General features: G+C 42.6%; 2 protein-coding genes across 5 annotated transcripts; one reads left to right on the top strand and one right to left on the bottom strand.

Annotated features, from left to right (window-relative positions):
- Positions 1-2,451: 2,451 nt before the first annotated feature.
- DNAJA4 (DnaJ heat shock protein family (Hsp40) member A4) lies at positions 2,452-8,666 on the top strand. Of its 4 annotated transcripts, XM_058811392.1 has the most exons (8): positions 2,452-2,558; positions 2,639-2,779; positions 4,601-4,781; positions 5,668-5,772; positions 6,508-6,735; positions 6,824-7,054; positions 7,571-7,671; positions 7,753-8,666. In XM_058811392.1, the coding sequence occupies exons 2-8, from the start codon at positions 2,648-2,650 to the stop codon at positions 7,969-7,971; spliced, it is 1,197 nt and encodes a 398-aa protein (XP_058667375.1). In that variant the 5' UTR covers positions 2,452-2,558; positions 2,639-2,647; the 3' UTR covers positions 7,972-8,666. The 4 variants fall into 4 exon arrangements, with proteins under 4 accessions (XP_058667375.1, XP_058667378.1, XP_058667377.1 ...); XM_058811395.1 differs by lacking the exon at positions 4,601-4,781 and having other exon boundaries at positions 2,535-2,558; XM_058811394.1 differs by having other exon boundaries at positions 2,551-2,779.
- Positions 8,667-9,213: 547 nt separating this feature from the next.
- Positions 9,214-16,325, bottom strand: SKIC8 (SKI8 subunit of superkiller complex). Its single transcript, XM_058811397.1, has 10 exons — positions 16,233-16,325; positions 16,089-16,116; positions 15,638-15,743; positions 14,702-14,874; positions 13,498-13,646; positions 13,089-13,182; positions 12,235-12,328; positions 11,533-11,625; positions 10,848-10,926; positions 9,214-9,478 (listed from the first exon to the last, which is right to left on the bottom strand). The coding sequence occupies exons 1-10, from the start codon at positions 16,242-16,244 to the stop codon at positions 9,389-9,391; spliced, it is 918 nt and encodes a 305-aa protein (XP_058667380.1). The 5' UTR covers positions 16,245-16,325; the 3' UTR covers positions 9,214-9,388.
- Positions 16,326-16,603: the final 278 nt, after the last annotated feature.

Here is a 16,603-nt window from a genome sequence, read left to right as displayed (position 1 = left end):
CACATGATGATGCACAGAATATCCACTGAGTGGTATCTCCTGTTTTTATAATCTCAAACACCAACCCTTACTACTTTTCCCACTAATTATTTGAATAAATAATGATTTGATTGCACCAACTGGAACCAAAGATGGAGAAAACAAATACTGCATATGAAGGTAAACTTAATCGGATAGGTCTCCCTAATAAAATGAAAGTAAATGACATAGGAGGCTCAATCCTCTTAAGCAAAGATCCAAACCAGCCAAGTTTTTGGCTGTTATTACAAGTAACAAATGTTAACAGTAAGAAACCATCCACCAGTGTGAATTCTTATATTTACCAGTATCTACACACACCTACATGAGGATTTCTATTTACAGAAATTATATACTCTTTTTATCACATACTAAAGATGGATCTCTAAAATTCATTATGTGCTTTGAAAGCTTCTCATCTACTAAAGCATTCAGCTACTACCAAGCCATAAACTGATTTATTGTTTCTTCTTAAAAACAAATATTATGTTCATAACAACAGATTATAGCTAATTTATCTTTAAGGTAGAGACCATTATGAGAATGAACCTTTTCTTTGTCTTAAAAAGGAGATATTTAGTTCTTGACCTACAAGTTTACAGAGTAACTTACCATAAATATTTCTAGAGAAGAGTTCCTACATTTACTTGTCAATATAATTTCACAATTGCAAAACATAGATTTACATGTTCAGCTGCTGATAATTATGCTTGGAGAAAATAATAGTTATCAACACTGATTTCTTTCTTGTGGTTTTGAACTGTTCCTTTCATTGATATTTTCTGTTGATTTCCTGTAATTTGCTTCCCCTTCTTCAGCAAATTTACAGGCTGAATATAAGTAGATTGTATTAACTCAATTTTCTAATAGTATTTACTTGAAATACACTAGGAAGTTCATTGTAGTGGCACAAGAGCTCTAAATGATGACGAATTTTCATTCAGATCCCTCCCTCTTTTTATTTTTCCCCATTTCCCACTGTTAGACAACACAACAGGGCCCTCTCCTTCAGTCATCCTGACTCTTTACCTGTGCTGTGCTTGGCAGGGCAGGGCACTGGAACCTTTGGGCTATCATAACCAACAGGAGATGCTCTGCTTTCATAAAACTCTTCCCAGGAATAAGGAACTGTTTCCTGGAATAAAAGAGCAGCTTGTAAACATTCCTATTCAACTCAAGTTTGAGCAAAATCTGTTCTCAGTTCATGCAGCTTTTCTGTATTTTTCACTTGAGATTTTTCAGTGTCAAGTTGCCATCTTCTAGGAAAATATGCTATTGCGCAGATCCACACAAGTACCAGTTATCTCATTTCCCCTGAGCAGTAAATAATTATATGAGGACCTTTGGTTACCTGGAGAAAGATGGAAACTATCCCAGCTTCCAAGTCTGCTCCAGGCAGGCCAGCTTGAGGAAAAGGCAAATAACACACACAGAGCAAGGGTACAACATTAGCCAAATTAATTAAAAATTGAAAAAATACTGAGGAACAAGGCATCAGGAAAGCCTTCTATTAATTAACCAGAACAAGATCTACCACACATGCTGGGGCAGGTTGTAGCAGGGTGCTCACCAGCCTCTCACAGGGCAGGGAGAGAAACGGGCACCCGCTGAGGTGGCTGCCATGAGGGGCCCCTCAGGAGGGACGCTCACCCCTGCCAGGCCCATGGCGCCTTAGGTTTGTCTAAAGGGTATTTTAGGTTTGTCTAAAGGGTATTTTAGGTGTGCCTAAAATTGACACAGGTAGAAGCTTTCTAAATTAAACTCAACAGACTGCGTCTACAATACAAAGATATAAAATTTTGGGTAGTTTTTTACTGAGGTGGCTGCCATGAAGAGCCCCTCAGGATGGACCCCTCACCGCTGCTAGGCCCACAGTCCTTTAGGTTTGTCTAAAGCTGACATAGGTAGGAGCTTTCTAAATTAGACTAAACAGACTGTGTCTACAATACAAAGATATAAAATTTTGGCTAGTTTTTAATATATTTTTAGTTCCATAAGATAGTCACATTTTAACTAATGGAAAGTACATCTAAAGCTTCCATATAAAAAAATTAGTATTTTGGAACTTTTATTGAAAAATAGTATGACATATGAATCTAAAAGCGATAAAGAAGAGGAAAGAACAGACTTGCATTACCACATTAGCATAGATAATAATTTACAGCTCCCATGCAATGCTAACTGCTCGGTACCCATTGCCCGAGTACAGTTTGTGTGAGCTGTACTCGGGGCATGCCAGGCACAGCTCCGGGGGAGCCTCAGCCGCACAGCCCGAGCGGTTAAACCCAGCCCGAACCGCCGCGAATTAAATACGGAGCGCCAGACCCGGGCCCGGCCCGAGGCTCCTCCCCCCGCGCGCCCCGCCGGTGACGTCACGCGCAGCCGTTCTAGACCGTTCCAGCCCCGTGACGTCACGCGCGGCGTCATTCCAGAAGATTCGGCCGGGGCTCCTATAAAGGCTGCGGAAGAGGCGGAGCTGCCGGGATCGGAGAGCGGGTGGTGGCAGTGGCGGCGTTTTGTGCAGCGGAGTAACCGCAGCGGTGAGCGCGGGCCCTCGGTGGGGCGCTGGGCGGGATAAGCCGAGGGTAACCCCAGGGTAACGTGCCGCGTCCTCCCACAGGCACCCACCATGGTGAAGGAGACGGAGTACTACGACATCCTGCAGGTGAAGCCCAATGCCTCCTCCGAGGAAATCAAGCGCGCCTACCGCAAGCTGGCGCTGAAGTACCACCCCGACAAGAACCCCAGTGAGGGCGAGCGGGTACGTGGGGTCGGGGCTGGGGCTGGGCCGAGGCCTGTGGGCCACACACCTACCCACCGTGAGGCAGCGGCGCTCCAGGCAACATCTATGGCCCATGCACGGGGTAGGCCCCGTCCGGCTCTCGGGCGGGCCGGGGCCGAGCCGGGCCCACCGCAGGCCCCGTCCGGCTCTCGGGCGGGCCGGGGCCGAGCCGGGCCCACCGCAGTCCCCGTCCGGCTCTCGGGCGGGCCGGGGCCGAGCCGGGCCCACCGCAGTCCCCGTCCGGCTCTCGGGCGGGCCGGGGCCGAGCCGGGCCCACCGCAGGCCCCGTCCGGCTCTCGGGCGGGCCGGGGCTGAGCCGGGCTCACCACTGGCGCCGCCAGGCCGCGCAATGGGCAGCCCTGCCCGGAGAACCGGACGCTGGTGCAGGGCCGCCCGCGGAAGCACCGCGGGTCCCCCACAGCCAGGCCGTTGTTACAGCCAGTGTGCACTAAGTCCTAGCTCCAATTCTGCTTTGCTCTTTCTGAAGCGTATTGCCGGTGCGTGAAGGCTTTCCTACTTCCACGTCTCTGTTTGGACCTGTGAGCCTGGCAGCAGGCCTGTGGCAAAGGGGCTGCAGCATTTTTTTTTTTTTTTTTTTGATGTGGCACATACTAGTTTCCCTGTAGTCACGGTGGAAGATCGTCCTTAGAGGAGCTGGTTAAAACAGGCAAAGCTGGAAGGATTTTCAGAGTGCCAGTGGCCACTGTGCTGTGAGACGTTTAAAAGGCTGGTAGTGGATCCAGCTGCCAGCACTGTTGTGCTGGATGGGTTTGTGCTGCTGAACAGCATGGGTTTTCTTCAGAGAAAAATGCTAATGTAGATGTCCAAGGTAACTATACCCGGGAAATCACTGGGCTGTACGTGGGTGGGCTGCTTACAAGGGAACTATTTTACATGCTATCAGCACAGACCTGCACAGCTGCCTGTGTTGACTTGGATGATAAACGAGCACCACAATTGGACAACTAAGGAAAACATGAATGATGGGATTGTTTATCTAAAAGCTGGCTTACTAATACATTAATATAGGAATAGAAGGTCCATGTTTACCTTCTGTTAGCCTCTAGAATACTTTTTTATAGAACTCAAACAGTAGCATAGTCAAAGGCAACCTTTTCTGCTTTTATTTTGGGCCTGCTTGTTTTGCTTACACCACTTTACATGGCCATGAGTAAATGAAGTTTTAAAATTGAGTGGTCCTTCTAGTAGTAGCAAATCCTTTTAAAAATTCAGTTGGTAATCTTAGTAATAAGAAATTCTTCATAGCTATTTAAGAAAATTCCTTAGTTGTTTTGATTTGTATCTAAGTCCTTGTGTTTGTGATGAGTAAGCAACACCCGTGTCTGGTCACATAAATCTCTGCTGTAGCTGGATGTACCAGCTCAGCAGGCATGGAGAATCCCTGTGTAGCTCTAGGCTGACTGGCACTGCTGTGGCCATGAGCAGTTGGGCACCTGCAGGACTTCAGGGATAGCACCATATTCCCTTCCAAATGGATTTGTTAGAGGTTACAGCGGTTGTTGCAACTACCACAATAAGCAAATTGCAGTTGGTGTATACTTGTAAGGTGGACGTGACTGAATTAAGCCCACTTAAAACATGGGAGGGGGGAGAGGGAGGAAAGGGGTGGTTTTCCTGGACAAAAGTGTGCTATTATGGCCTGTTTCCCAGGGAGTTTCCTTTTGGAAACAAATGCTACAAGAGGGTGTTGTAGTGGCTCGATCTGTAGATGGAGTTGTATATGAGAGGGCTGCTTTTCCTTTTGGTCATAGTTGTTCAGAGCTTCTTTTTTCTTTTTAGTTTAAACTTATATCCCAGGCATATGAAGTTCTGTCGGACCCAAAGAAAAGGGACCTCTATGACCAGGGTGGGGAGCAGGCTATTAAAGAAGGAGGCCTGAGTGGCGGCAGCTTCTCTTCACCCATGGACATCTTTGACATGTTCTTTGGTGGTGGAGGCCGAATGAATAGAGAGAGAAGAGGTACAGAGTTCTAAACAAGTTCTAGAAACTCTAACCATGCACTTAAGAATAAAACACCTGTGCTATGGTACCGCTGTTTTGCTGAGTGCACATAGTGTGGATATTACTTGTTGCAACAATAGAATAAGTAAACTATGATTTTTCTAGTTATTCTAGCATTAAGAGTCTAATAAAGTAGATAATGTGGCTTAGCCATAGCCATCTTTTTGCTAAGTTCTGTTTATTTTTTTTGAAGGGGGAATGGGTAGTCTGTAGGGGAGGGGGAAACATCAGTAAGTCAGCAGGTTTAGACCTGTTTAAGTTCCTTTTTTCCAAATGTGTGCCTCACTTGCTCATAGTTTTTGGGCAATTTGCTTCAAAGGACACCATCAACTTAAACTTCAGTAATTTTAAATCCCATTGAAATATTTGGGAGAAATTACATGAAACTGAGTACAGTGTGCTACCAAAAGTCTGATATGATTTTTGTCTTTTCCAGGCCCAATGCCTGTTAAAGTAGCAAGTAGTAACTTGCTGTAAAATCACTGAAATTAAGCTATGAAGTGGCATGGAAATGCATAGGCAGGCATAAATAGCAACTTCTAAATTGACAGATCTGAAGCTGGTAGTGTCCTTGCATCTTGCTGTTTCAGTTAAGCTTATAAAATTAGGAGTAGGGATAGGGTGGCTTTGATGATGCTTTGCTTTAATTACAGCTCAACCTTTATGTTTGGAAATAAATGGGTGGAGCTTAGCCGAAGCTGATGGAATTGCACATGCTTTTAAGGGGGCTGAGTTGTGTTCAAAGTTTGGAATGAGCTCTGCATTTCTTCAGTAAGACTGTGCATGAACATTTATCTTCACAAAAGCTGAACAAGTATTAATATTTTCCTTTTTTTCTCTGAAGGCAAAAATGTGGTGCACCAGTTAGGTGTATCTCTTGAAGACCTCTATAATGGCATTACAAGGAAACTGGCACTGCAAAAGAATGTTATTTGTGCAAAATGTGAAGGTAAAAAAACACAAGTAGTGGTTTCAAATCCCTCTTCAAGTTGTTTGTATGGCTTGTCTGAGGCTGAGAAGAAGGTCTGAAGGCTTTCTTACTTTTCTGTGTCTTCATTCTTTGCCTGATCCCTGAAAGTCTGTCAGGGTATTTAATTCTTGCTTACATTTATCCAAAAGTAAGTCTCTCAACAGTGTTACAAAGTGATGGTTCTAATGGCAAACTAAAACTCACTGTGAGTTGCAGCTAGGGGTACCTAAATTAAAACTATCTTCACCCAGAACTTGGATGTAAATGTTTATTCTGTAAAACTTCTTTAATTGCTGTGGGTGGAAGACTAGCTTGTGTTATGCTACTAATTTTACAGTTACTAAGTACTCCCTAGACTGGTCCTCTTTGAGGTAAATTTTAATAAGGTCTTATATCTTAGTACTCTGTTAAATATTTCATAAGCAGATTCTTTTCCAAGTATTAATGGAATGTTTATGTCTTGCATTTGGTATGCTGACAGTTCCTTGGAAACCAGGAGTTACTGGGGGGTGGGGCAGAGGCTAATACAATAAGCTGTATTAACATTTTGTTTGTAGAAACCTCCAGCTTGTGGGCTATGTTTTGTGATGGCAGCTAAATTCCATTACTGAACTACTCTTAAGTTACCCTAACCATGCTCTTGAAGTCAGTGAATTCCAGCCTGACTACTGTAATTTTTTGAGACTGAGATGGAATTTAATTCTTTTGTCAAAGGTTATGGCGGAAAGAGAGGGGCAGTAGAAAAATGTCCTGTGTGTAAAGGAAGAGGGATGCAAGTTATAGTTCAGCAGATTGGACCTGGCATGGTGCAGCAAATCCAGACTGTGTGCCCAGAATGCAAAGGCCAAGGTGAAAGAATAAATCCAAAAGACAGATGTGACAACTGCAATGGCTGTAAGGTTGTAAGAGAGAAAAAGATCATAGAAGTTCATGTTGATAAAGGTAAGATCTGTGTATTTGTATTGGTTCCCAAATAATAGTCAATAATAGTCTATAGTTCTGCAGAGAATTAATGGGTTTCTTTTTTCAGGTATGAAAGATGGTCAGAAGATAGTATTTCATGGAGAAGGTGACCAGGAGCCTGATTTGGAGCCTGGTGATGTTATAATTGTGCTTGACCAAAAGGATCACAGTGTCTTTCAGAGACGAGGGCATGACTTAATCACAAAAATGAGAATTCAACTCTCAGAGGCTTTGTGTGGTTTCAGAAAGACAATTGAAACTCTGGACAACAGAGTTCTTGTCATATCTACTAGGCCAGGTAGGTTGTTAAGAGTACCAATACTATGTAAACTAATTGGTTTAATTATACCTGGACTGGAGTTTCGGTGGAGATTGTTCTGTTTGGGTTGGTTTTTTTTCTAACCAGATGATGGAACAGGTTCATGAGGCAGTCACTTAACCTAGTTGGTTCTTTGTTGTTGTTATTCTCTTTCTAAAACATGCAGAGTTATACCTAAAGCTGTCAAATGCCTCTTAATAAACCTTAGCCCCAGCTGGTGGATAGCCAGAAAGATATTAAAGAGGAAGGAATCTTAATTCTACTAAATTATCTGTTCATTCAGCCTGAAGGCTGTGCCAAGAAAAGCTGGTTTCTCTTATAGCAGGGGAAATAGTCTGAATGGGCTTAGTTGTGTACAGCTTGGGTTTAGGTCTTTGCTGTGAAGTGATTACAATCTCCCTGAGGTGCCATGAGCACAGTGTCCAGCCCTGCCTCGTGTGGCTGTGAAATGCCCATCCCTTCACAGCAGCCCACTTACAGCTCTTGCCTCCATAGGTGAAGTGATAAAACATGGTGACCTAAAATGTATCTACAACGAAGGGATGCCTGTCTACAAATCTCCAATGGACAAAGGCAGCCTGATCATACAGTTTTTGGTAAGATGCATGCTTTTCTGTAGCCAATATCCTCATGTTTGCACATGAATAAATACTCGTTTTAAATACGTAAAATTGTAGGTGCAGTTTCCAGAGCACTACTGGCTCCCAAGGGAGAAACTGTCTTTGCTGGAGGCTCTGCTTCCTTCCCGAGAAGATGTTATGGTTACAGATGAGATGGATCAGGTAGACCTTGAAGATTTTGATCCAAATGAGCAAACCTACCGTAACAGTGCAGGAGAAGCATATGAAGAAGATGAGGAGGGTCCAAGAACAGGAGTACAATGTCAGGCATCTTAAAGCAAGGTGGAGCAGATGTCATCTAAGATGTAAATTTTCACAATGAAAACTGCATGGCTGTAATAGCCACTGCTTGTGGTTTTTGTGTTCAGCAAATTGAGTTGCTGCGCTGTCAGTATCACCTTTTTGTAACTAATTTATATTGTGTTCTTGTAGTCTTTCTATATAAAGCAAATGTCATACAGCTGAGAACCAAGTTGGTATGAATTTTCCTTGCTGTGAAGGTTCTCAATTTACTCACCTGTGCTCTTTCTATAAGACTTTGGCAATATCAATAGAGGCTAAGTGGAGTGTCTTATGTAAATACTTTCATACTGGAAAATTAATTTCCTAGAATAAAACATAGCAGAATAACTTCTAATAAATAGTACTTCACCTTTTCTCGTGCTTCTCTTATACTTTCTAAGCCGTTCTGGAACCCCCTTTATTTAAGCAAGTTCTTCTAAGCTCAGACTCCTGTCATCCAGTCTAGATTATTTGTGTTAGCTGTACCACTCATACCTTGTCTCATTTTGGAATTCAGAAGCATTTTGTGCATGCCCTCCTCTCTGCCTCTTAGCCTTCTTCCTGTGTTTTGTGGGTTTACAGTAGCATTCCTTCAGCTGCTTCTCTGTGTGTGACCCAAGGTTACAAGCTGTCCTCTAATGTGTTACATACAAGCAAATACTTGCAAATAAAAGTTTGACCTTTCAGAAGCTCAAGCTTTGTATTTCAGCCTTCCTAGAAAGGGTTTTTACTTCCTCCTAGGCATTGTATACTTGTGCCTTAACTAAAATGAATAAACCAAAACCACTTGCACTGGGTATACTGCTGCTGTTTTGTAACATACATGCTACCGCAGTACAGTGATCCCATTAAAGCTTTTTTCCATTTTACCTATTTGCTGGTAGTGTTTGTATTAAGTCAGGGTTAGAAACAAGTGGTCCCCTTTAGTGGAATGCAACCATGATGAATGATCTGTGTCCATGTACCACACAATTGTTGAAACAGGTGTTCAGCTTAAGTGATCCTCTTGCACTCACTAGCAGCAGGACAAGCTGGGCTGTCATTTCCCATATCTATAACACAGCCTCAGTCATTCTCCTTCTGCTAAAATAAGCTGCTGTAACACTTAGGCCATGCCTTCCAGCTCTGGTCTATTTATGTTTAAAGGCAGGGGTGATTAACTGAGCAGTACTTCACCCATGACTACCTATTTCCAAAAATACTTTTTCCCCAAGAATTAGACACAAGGACTTGGAGCTGTAGCTTTTATTTTAAAAAAGTAAGACTTTATCTTGTGCTAAGCAAAATCAAAATTAGATCTGGTTTTGCAGATCAGTATGAATGCTTTTATCATAGTAAAAAATTACATAGAACAGTAGCAGTCCCTTGAAACTGCTACAAGAGATTTATTGAAGCATCTGAGTCAAGACATTTACACTGGACAGTCATAAATATGAATTTCTTGGTCATCACCAACAGACACAATTTTGGACCCACTTCCATTGTATTTCACTCCCCAAACCTGTAAATAAGACATATGCAAATTTATCCAGAGAGCACAAAGAAAAAGAATCTTTGCAGCAGTAATATTTATTACAAGCAGTAGAGGAAAGAGTATTGAAAAGTCACCTAATTAGAACTGGTGTAGTTGTGGCTTCTGCTTCACCAGCAGCTGAGGCTGCCGAAGCAGAGCAGGACACTGCCCTCTAGGAGTCTGCCGGGCTCCTACACCACTGACTGTGCCTTACCCAGCCAGAGATCCTCGGGCAGGGCTGAAAAGTGCTCGCCCCAGTTTGCATAAATAACCCAAGCATTCTCACTCCTGCCCATCCTGCAGCCCTTGCTGAAAAGAGTACAGTGCAGGAAAGGAAGAGAGGAAGTATTTGTCATGCAGACTGAGACCATGACAGACTGAAGAACAACTAGGTTTATCCTTGAGCTCTTTCAGAGAACCATTTACCTACCAGTACAAAACTTAGAAAAATTCAGGTCACTCTGATCTAAGACAGTTACACAATCTCTGACTGACACCCATCTCCATCAGAATGACATCAGGAAGGGTGAAGGCTCCCCAGCACGTTCATGTGAAATGCAGAGTGGGTGTGTTGACAACTGTATGGTTTGGGTAATCTTGGACACTATTTTGCATTAGTACCTAAACCCAGCATTCCCAGTAACTAACACATCTCTGTCTGCCACAAACTGAATGAGATCATACACAATAGCTAAACAACAGGGGACAGAAACCCCCACAACTACAGGTAACTGAAAAGAAGGTTACCAGCAAGAAAGTACTACAGAAGAAAACATTCAAATAAAATCTGAAAGAATATCCTTTGTTTCTTGTTCAGTGGTCCATTAAAATAAAACACTTGTTCTGTTTATCACCTAACATTTGGCCAAAGAGTAAATGGGCAGAAACCTAACTCCTTTTCTCACAGGTAGCTGTCACTGAACAATAAAGTAAAAACCCCCAGTATTACAGACACTGAAGGAGGAAAAACTCCCAAGTTGCCAGGCTGCTTTCAAGCATCTGTTTAAGTAATTCCATCCTTTTAAATAAGTACTTCCACCCTTACACATGCTGTGTTAGTCACAGAAATAAGTAAAACCAGAGACAAAGGTAACAGAGTCTGGTGAGACTTAGGCCACTCAGGATTGCCTTTTTTGGGCCTGAAAAATATTAATGACTTGGAAGAGATCAGCATATACACCTGGGAGTACTAGTTCAATATTAAGTGCTAAATAACCACAACTTCTAAATTTTCATTATAGCAGGCTAAAGCTGCATTACTGCAAGCCTGGAGCTGCAGCACCAAGGTGAAGCACAAATGTGCTCAACTACACAAGCTCTCCTGGGAACGTGGTGACTCAGGGAATAGCAGCCATACCTGATCTTGGTGGTCAAAAAAAGTATGGACACAGGTCCTTGTTCCAGCATCCCAAACCTTCACACTTTTATCAGATGAACTGAAAGAAAAATAACGCTGATTAATGTTTAAATTAATATATTAACTAAAGTTTAATGCAAACATTAAAGGTTCTCATATGGCAGACATAAGAAACCCTCTTTCACCCATCAAATACAGGGATGAAGTAGCAAATGACTGCATCTTCTGGTAGGTTCCCTACCTTTAAAATAAATTTACTGTTCCAACATGTGCAATGTGAAAATGAAGACTCCCATTTTGGCCAAAAAATTCTTTGAGGCAAGTTCTTTGGATAAGGAAATTCTTGTTACATATACTTGGCTCCCCAGCTGCCTCAGCTGTTTTAAGAATTAATACTAAAATTCAAGTAGATTAATGTATTACTATTTTCGGTTGTAATTCTTGATTCAAGAGCAATTTTTCAGCTATTCAGAATCAAACTGCTGTTCTCTTAGGTGTTTTTCACTTGTCAGGAACTACACTGCAATGGGAAGACTTACTCTGTAAAATGCTCTCACTACAGCTGGTATCACATCACAGATTGGCTCGAGCCTTTAAATTTTATGTTACTTCATTACAGATCCCACTGCAATTTGTACACTTTTTTTTTCCCCAGTAATCAAAAACAATTAAAAATCCTCAGTACCTGGAAACAAAATGGGTATCATCGGGACAAAATGCTACATTTAAAACCCAGGATCCGTGACCGCTTAATGTGCCAGCCAAGTTTGCATGTTGCCTGTGGAAAGAACACATTAGCATTTGCTTTGTGAATTCCAGGGAAAAAGCAACAAGAATATACCCTAGCTAGTGCAATGAAGAATGGTTCAATGGAAGGTGACTTCTGGACATTTGTTCATCCAAGCCGAACTGGTGCTACAGCAGATTCTGTTTTTCCATTTCAAATAGTTAACATAAAAAGAAGTCGCTAAGAAGATGGACTGGAGGACAAAGAGTTTCACCAAAGCCAAAGCAATGCAGGTTTAGAAGGTGAAGACCACTGAAGCAGGGCCATTTCCTCCCCAGGGTCTTCCAAGGTATTGCAAGATGCAACAGAAATAGGTCATAAATATAATTTCCTGTGCACAGAACAGATGTTTAAGAGAGGTGAACACAAGCTCACAGGACAGATACAAAGAAGAATTAGCTTACTGCCTACAGGCAAATATGAGGAAAGTAATTTGTTTTCAATTTACAGCTTTCTTCTACCTCTACACTTTCAAAAACTATCTAAGGATGTAGTATTTTACGATTTAAGATTATTTATTACATAAAAAGTCACCAAAAGCTGAAAGGAATTCTGGAGAGCGGAGGGTTAGCTCTATGTTTCACAGTATCAGCCACTCACACATCGTAGATTTTGATGTATCCATCATCGGAGGCAGTGACGAGCAGCTGGGAGTCAGGGGAGAAGGTCAGCGAGCGGATGGGCATGGCATGGCCTGCAGGGACAGGGACACAGGGCAGGGCTGGCACTCCTCCCACTGACACAGCGCCCAGCAAGCTACAACAGCTCTGCCTGCTCAGACACAGCAGCCTCTGAAGCCTCCTTCTCTCCAGAGGCTTCTTCACACAAGGGAAAATGAAATAGCAATTCTCAACTGTGAATGTTAATGCATGTCTGCAACACAAAGACTATCTAATTTCTTTCAACTGTGCATCTCTATTAGAAATCATGTCATATTTTATAGTATGATTGCATATTTAAGTGGTTGGGGCTTTGATTACAACTGGGCAGAAACTGCATTAACATTAAAAGCCCATTTATCTGTTAGAAAAAAAAAATGCATGTGTTCTACAACATAAAATGTTCAGTTACTTTTTAGACTAGCAAAAAATTGCTTTAGAACAAATAATGCAAGAAAAAGAAAAATCATGTGCAGGGCAGCACACATTTGGCTTGGCTTCATTCCCTTGTACTTTTCTGCAATACAAGGAGCTCCAATTTAAAAATTTAGTTAAGCATTACTGACTGTATCTTTTAAAAAAGGCATTTATGATGCAAGCGTGAGTTTACAGCCTGTCTCTAATATTTTAAGCAGTTTAGGTTAGAACACACTAAATAAGTAAATACTGTCTAATGGACAAATATGTCAACTAATTTTTGCCATGGTTGTTGTAGCTTATTCTGACTTGCATTATATCCTTTAATTTTGTCAGAAATGAGGTCAGAATTAGGTACTGCAAATAACCAAACCATACCTTCTAGCGTATGCAGAAGTTTTCCAGTTGCAATATCAAAAATATTGATAATGCCATCTATTGCTCCACTGGCCAAGTATTTTCCATCTGGACTCTGTAATAAAACACAAAAATTGTGATTCAACATCTGTGTGTATTTATGCTGTGTAAGCCCTGACATTCCCTTGGCAACTTTTCACAAATAGTAACCTATGCAAGATACCTGGGCTCCAAAAATCCTGAAGGCTATAAACAAGATCCAAATATATTTTCCAGATGTGCAGGGGGAAATGTCAAACAATTTGTATTTGGAACTATGGCTGTCACCTAATATTATTGCAGGGATAAACTGATAGATGGAAACAAAAACACCTATTTACAACATATTACAGCAATAGCAATTTCTCATAAGGAATTATGTGCTTCTTACATATGCAATGCTAAGGATGAACTTTCCTCTGGTGTCTAGAGAATATTCTTTCTTTCCAGTTTCAACACCGAAAATATTTACTTTCCCCACGTGACTTCCTGTTGCAAGGTACTGGGAATCAGGTGAAAAAGCCAGGGACCAAGCATCAACTGTATTAAAAAATAAAAACCAGTTAGCTGGATCCTGTTCTTGGTTCTTATTCAACAGTGTCAGTCCTGTATGCATCTGTTTAGATGTGTAACCCCCTAAGAATGTACAAGCTCATCAAGTCACCCCTTCTATGTAACTAGTGGAGCATATCTTGAGCTATTTACTTACATTTAGTAAAAGATTACATTTCTAGTAAGACCCTGACCTTATGAGACCCTCATGTAATGTTAAATTTAGAATTTAAGACTGCATCATTAAGTGGAAATTCTTACTTTTTTCCCAGAACCAAAAGACTGAAACTACTGAAAAAAGCAACACAAGTATGTAGCAAAGCACAGAAGATGAAAGTACAGGAGAAATGCAGACAAATGTAAGACAGATAACATTCCTGCAATTGAATGTAAAAACCCATCATTTTTCCTAGCAGTGCAATATATTTATCTGGCACAATCTAATTTACAGGGTTTTTTTTCCTAAAAGTTAAATATTAATTGCCTAAAACACTGCAAGATTATTCTTAAATTCGTGAGTCCCAGTGGACTCATGAAATACTTGGAATAAGACCTTGGGCCCTGAATTCCAGCTTGGAGAACATCAGCATTGTTACCATTGATAGCTGTTTTGGCTTGCTTCCTCAGGAGTGGACATGCTGGATAAAAAAGGATCAGATGCAAGGCTCAAATTCACTGCAGTGTTATGAAGAACATTCAGAGCTCCTTTGTAAATGCATCCGAATAAGCACTTGAATTATTTCTTCCAAATATCCCTTTACCAATGCATGTGTAAGAGAAGCTTCTGCTTTATGCATGCAGCAAAATGCCTACTATGTGTACCTGAGAAAGCACAAGTAGTGTGTAAAAATAAAATTGTAAAATTGTAAAATTGTCTGATGTTGCTTTGTGTGGAGCTCATAAAACCTTAAAGACTTCTGCAAATACGGGAAAGATTAAACCCCCCAAAGACCTTAATGCCCTCAGGTACCCTGGTCCCTCAGTATCTGCCAGGAAGAGTCACAGTGTTCCTCTGCAGAGCCAGCTCAGCACTGGTGTCTTACCAGGACCAGCATCTATGGACTTGATCTGCTTGCCAGTCTCCAAGTCCCAGAGGCGAATGTGGGCGTCCAGGGAGCTGGAGGCTGCGATGGCACCCGTGTGGCTGATGTCCACTGACACCACCCCCAGCTGGTGCCCCTCCAGAGTCCACTGCAGATCCAGCTTTTCATCGTTCCTGCCGTGCAGGGAAAGAAAAGCCTCGCTGGGAACAGCTGGGGGGGCTGAACATGCCCAGTCTCACACAAAACAAACAATCCAATTCCTCCCTGAAGGGCTGCGCACAAACTCTCTGTACTTAAAGAACTGACAAATCAATAATTTACCACATTCCTGCCAAGCAGGTACTTCATCCTAAGTTTGGAAGCCATCCCACCAAAAAACGTCCATCACACCCCAGTCTGTGGGTGCTCACAGGGCTGGCCTGTGAGCTCAGCACAAAGTACCACGACTGACATCTTCACAGTCACCCCACCCAAGCTAAACCTACCACTGAAGTGAAGCAAATCCTTCACACTGCTTTGCCTAAGAGACAATAACTCCTTTTCAAAAGCACACTTCCATTAGGATTATCAGGATCTTTCTTTCAATAAAAAAGGAAGATTTCATTTCCTCTTTCTCACTATTCCCATTATTTCCTTCACAATACACATCTCCAAATGCACTGTCTCATCAAAAGATGCATTTCTCATTCTTTGGTTTAGAAGTTCATTAAGTATTCTCTGAAATGCATTTTCAAAAGGATTCTCTTTTTTTTTTTTAATGAAAGCACACCAGAATGCCACCACTCCAAGAGAAAGCACACACCAATGGAGATAAACTTGCTCAAAGAAGCAGCTCTGTGTGCCATTCTTCTAATATCGCTAGAGATTGTGGAAATTCAAGGCTGCTCCATACAGACCATTTCTAAGGCCTAACACAGATTAATATGGGGCACTTACCACTTCCAGACCTTTACCAGATCATCCAGAGAGCCAGAGATCACTGTTTCAGAACCATCATTTTTATTTTTGCCCCATGCAACTGACCAAATGGCATCATCATGAGCTAAAAGAGAATATAAGCACATTAATTTAAAAATAAGTATTTTCTTTTGATAGGAGATCACAACTGGTTTTGGCAATGCTGAACTGGCTAGCTGCAATGTTGGCAATAGACCGTGCCCTGCTCCTCAGGTCTATTGAGCGCTCTGAGAGCCTCGTCACTGTCTTCGTTCTTCCAAAATATGTGAGCAGCGTCAATGCCGAAAAAGCAGCACAGCTACCTCTGAGTTACTCAGATTTATGCCCAATACACACATAACCAGGTCTCCTCACACGGATACCTGCCATTATCTACTTTACATCATCCCAGAACACCAACACTGCTCAGAACCCGTTAGCGTTTGCTCACCTTGCTCTTGCTTGAAGAGAATACCGTACTAGAAAGAAAAAATAATTAATATTACACATGAGCAGCCTATACACATATATATACATACACATACACACACCTCAAGCCAGCAATTAGCTCAGCTAACGCTGTGTTTTTAATTACCTGTGTGGTCATGTCTTTCTGAAAACAATTCCGAGGGGAGCGCGCCCACAGCAGCCGGACACAGCTCCCGCCGCCGTCGCGCCGTGATGACCTCGGTACCACCGAGAGCGCCGCTCCCCCGCCCTCCGGCCCCGCGCCTCTGCCGCCGCCCTGTGGCCGGGAGGGACAGCGGGACACGTCCCGCCGGTGGAAACGGCCCCGAATCCTGCCCGGCAGCGCCCTCAGGGACAGCGGCACCGAGCCCTGGCCCCGCGTCCTGCCCGGCAGCGCCCTCGGGGACAGCGGCACTGAGTCCCGGCCCCGCGTCCTGCCCGTCAGCGTCCTCAGGGAGAGGGGGACCGAGCCCCGGCTCTGTGTCTTGCCCGTCAGCG

This window comes from Ammospiza caudacuta, chromosome 10, assembly GCF_027887145.1.
Source record: "Ammospiza caudacuta isolate bAmmCau1 chromosome 10, bAmmCau1.pri, whole genome shotgun sequence".
NCBI classification, from domain to species: domain Eukaryota; kingdom Metazoa; phylum Chordata; class Aves; order Passeriformes; family Passerellidae; genus Ammospiza; species Ammospiza caudacuta.
Note: the sequence above shows the minus strand (reverse complement) of the source record. Positions and strands in the feature narration are given on the sequence as shown.

Coding starts and splice junctions, on each gene's coding strand:
- DNAJA4 (XM_058811392.1), top strand. CDS start 2,648: ATGGTGAAGGAGACGGAGTACTACGACATCCTGCAGGTGAAGCCCAAT. Junction 6,736..6,823: donor AGAAGTTCATGTTGATAAAG/GTAAGATCTGTG, acceptor TTCTTTTTTCAG/GTATGAAAGATGGTCAGAAG. Junction 7,672..7,752: donor GCCTGATCATACAGTTTTTG/GTAAGATGCATG, acceptor GTAAAATTGTAG/GTGCAGTTTCCAGAGCACTA.
- SKIC8 (XM_058811397.1), bottom strand. Junction 13,183..13,497: donor TCATCCTTAGCATTGCATAT/GTAAGAAGCACA, acceptor GTTTTATTACAG/AGTCCAGATGGAAAATACTT. Junction 10,927..11,532: donor GATACCCATTTTGTTTCCAG/GTACTGAGGATT, acceptor TTTTTCTTTCAG/TTCATCTGATAAAAGTGTGA.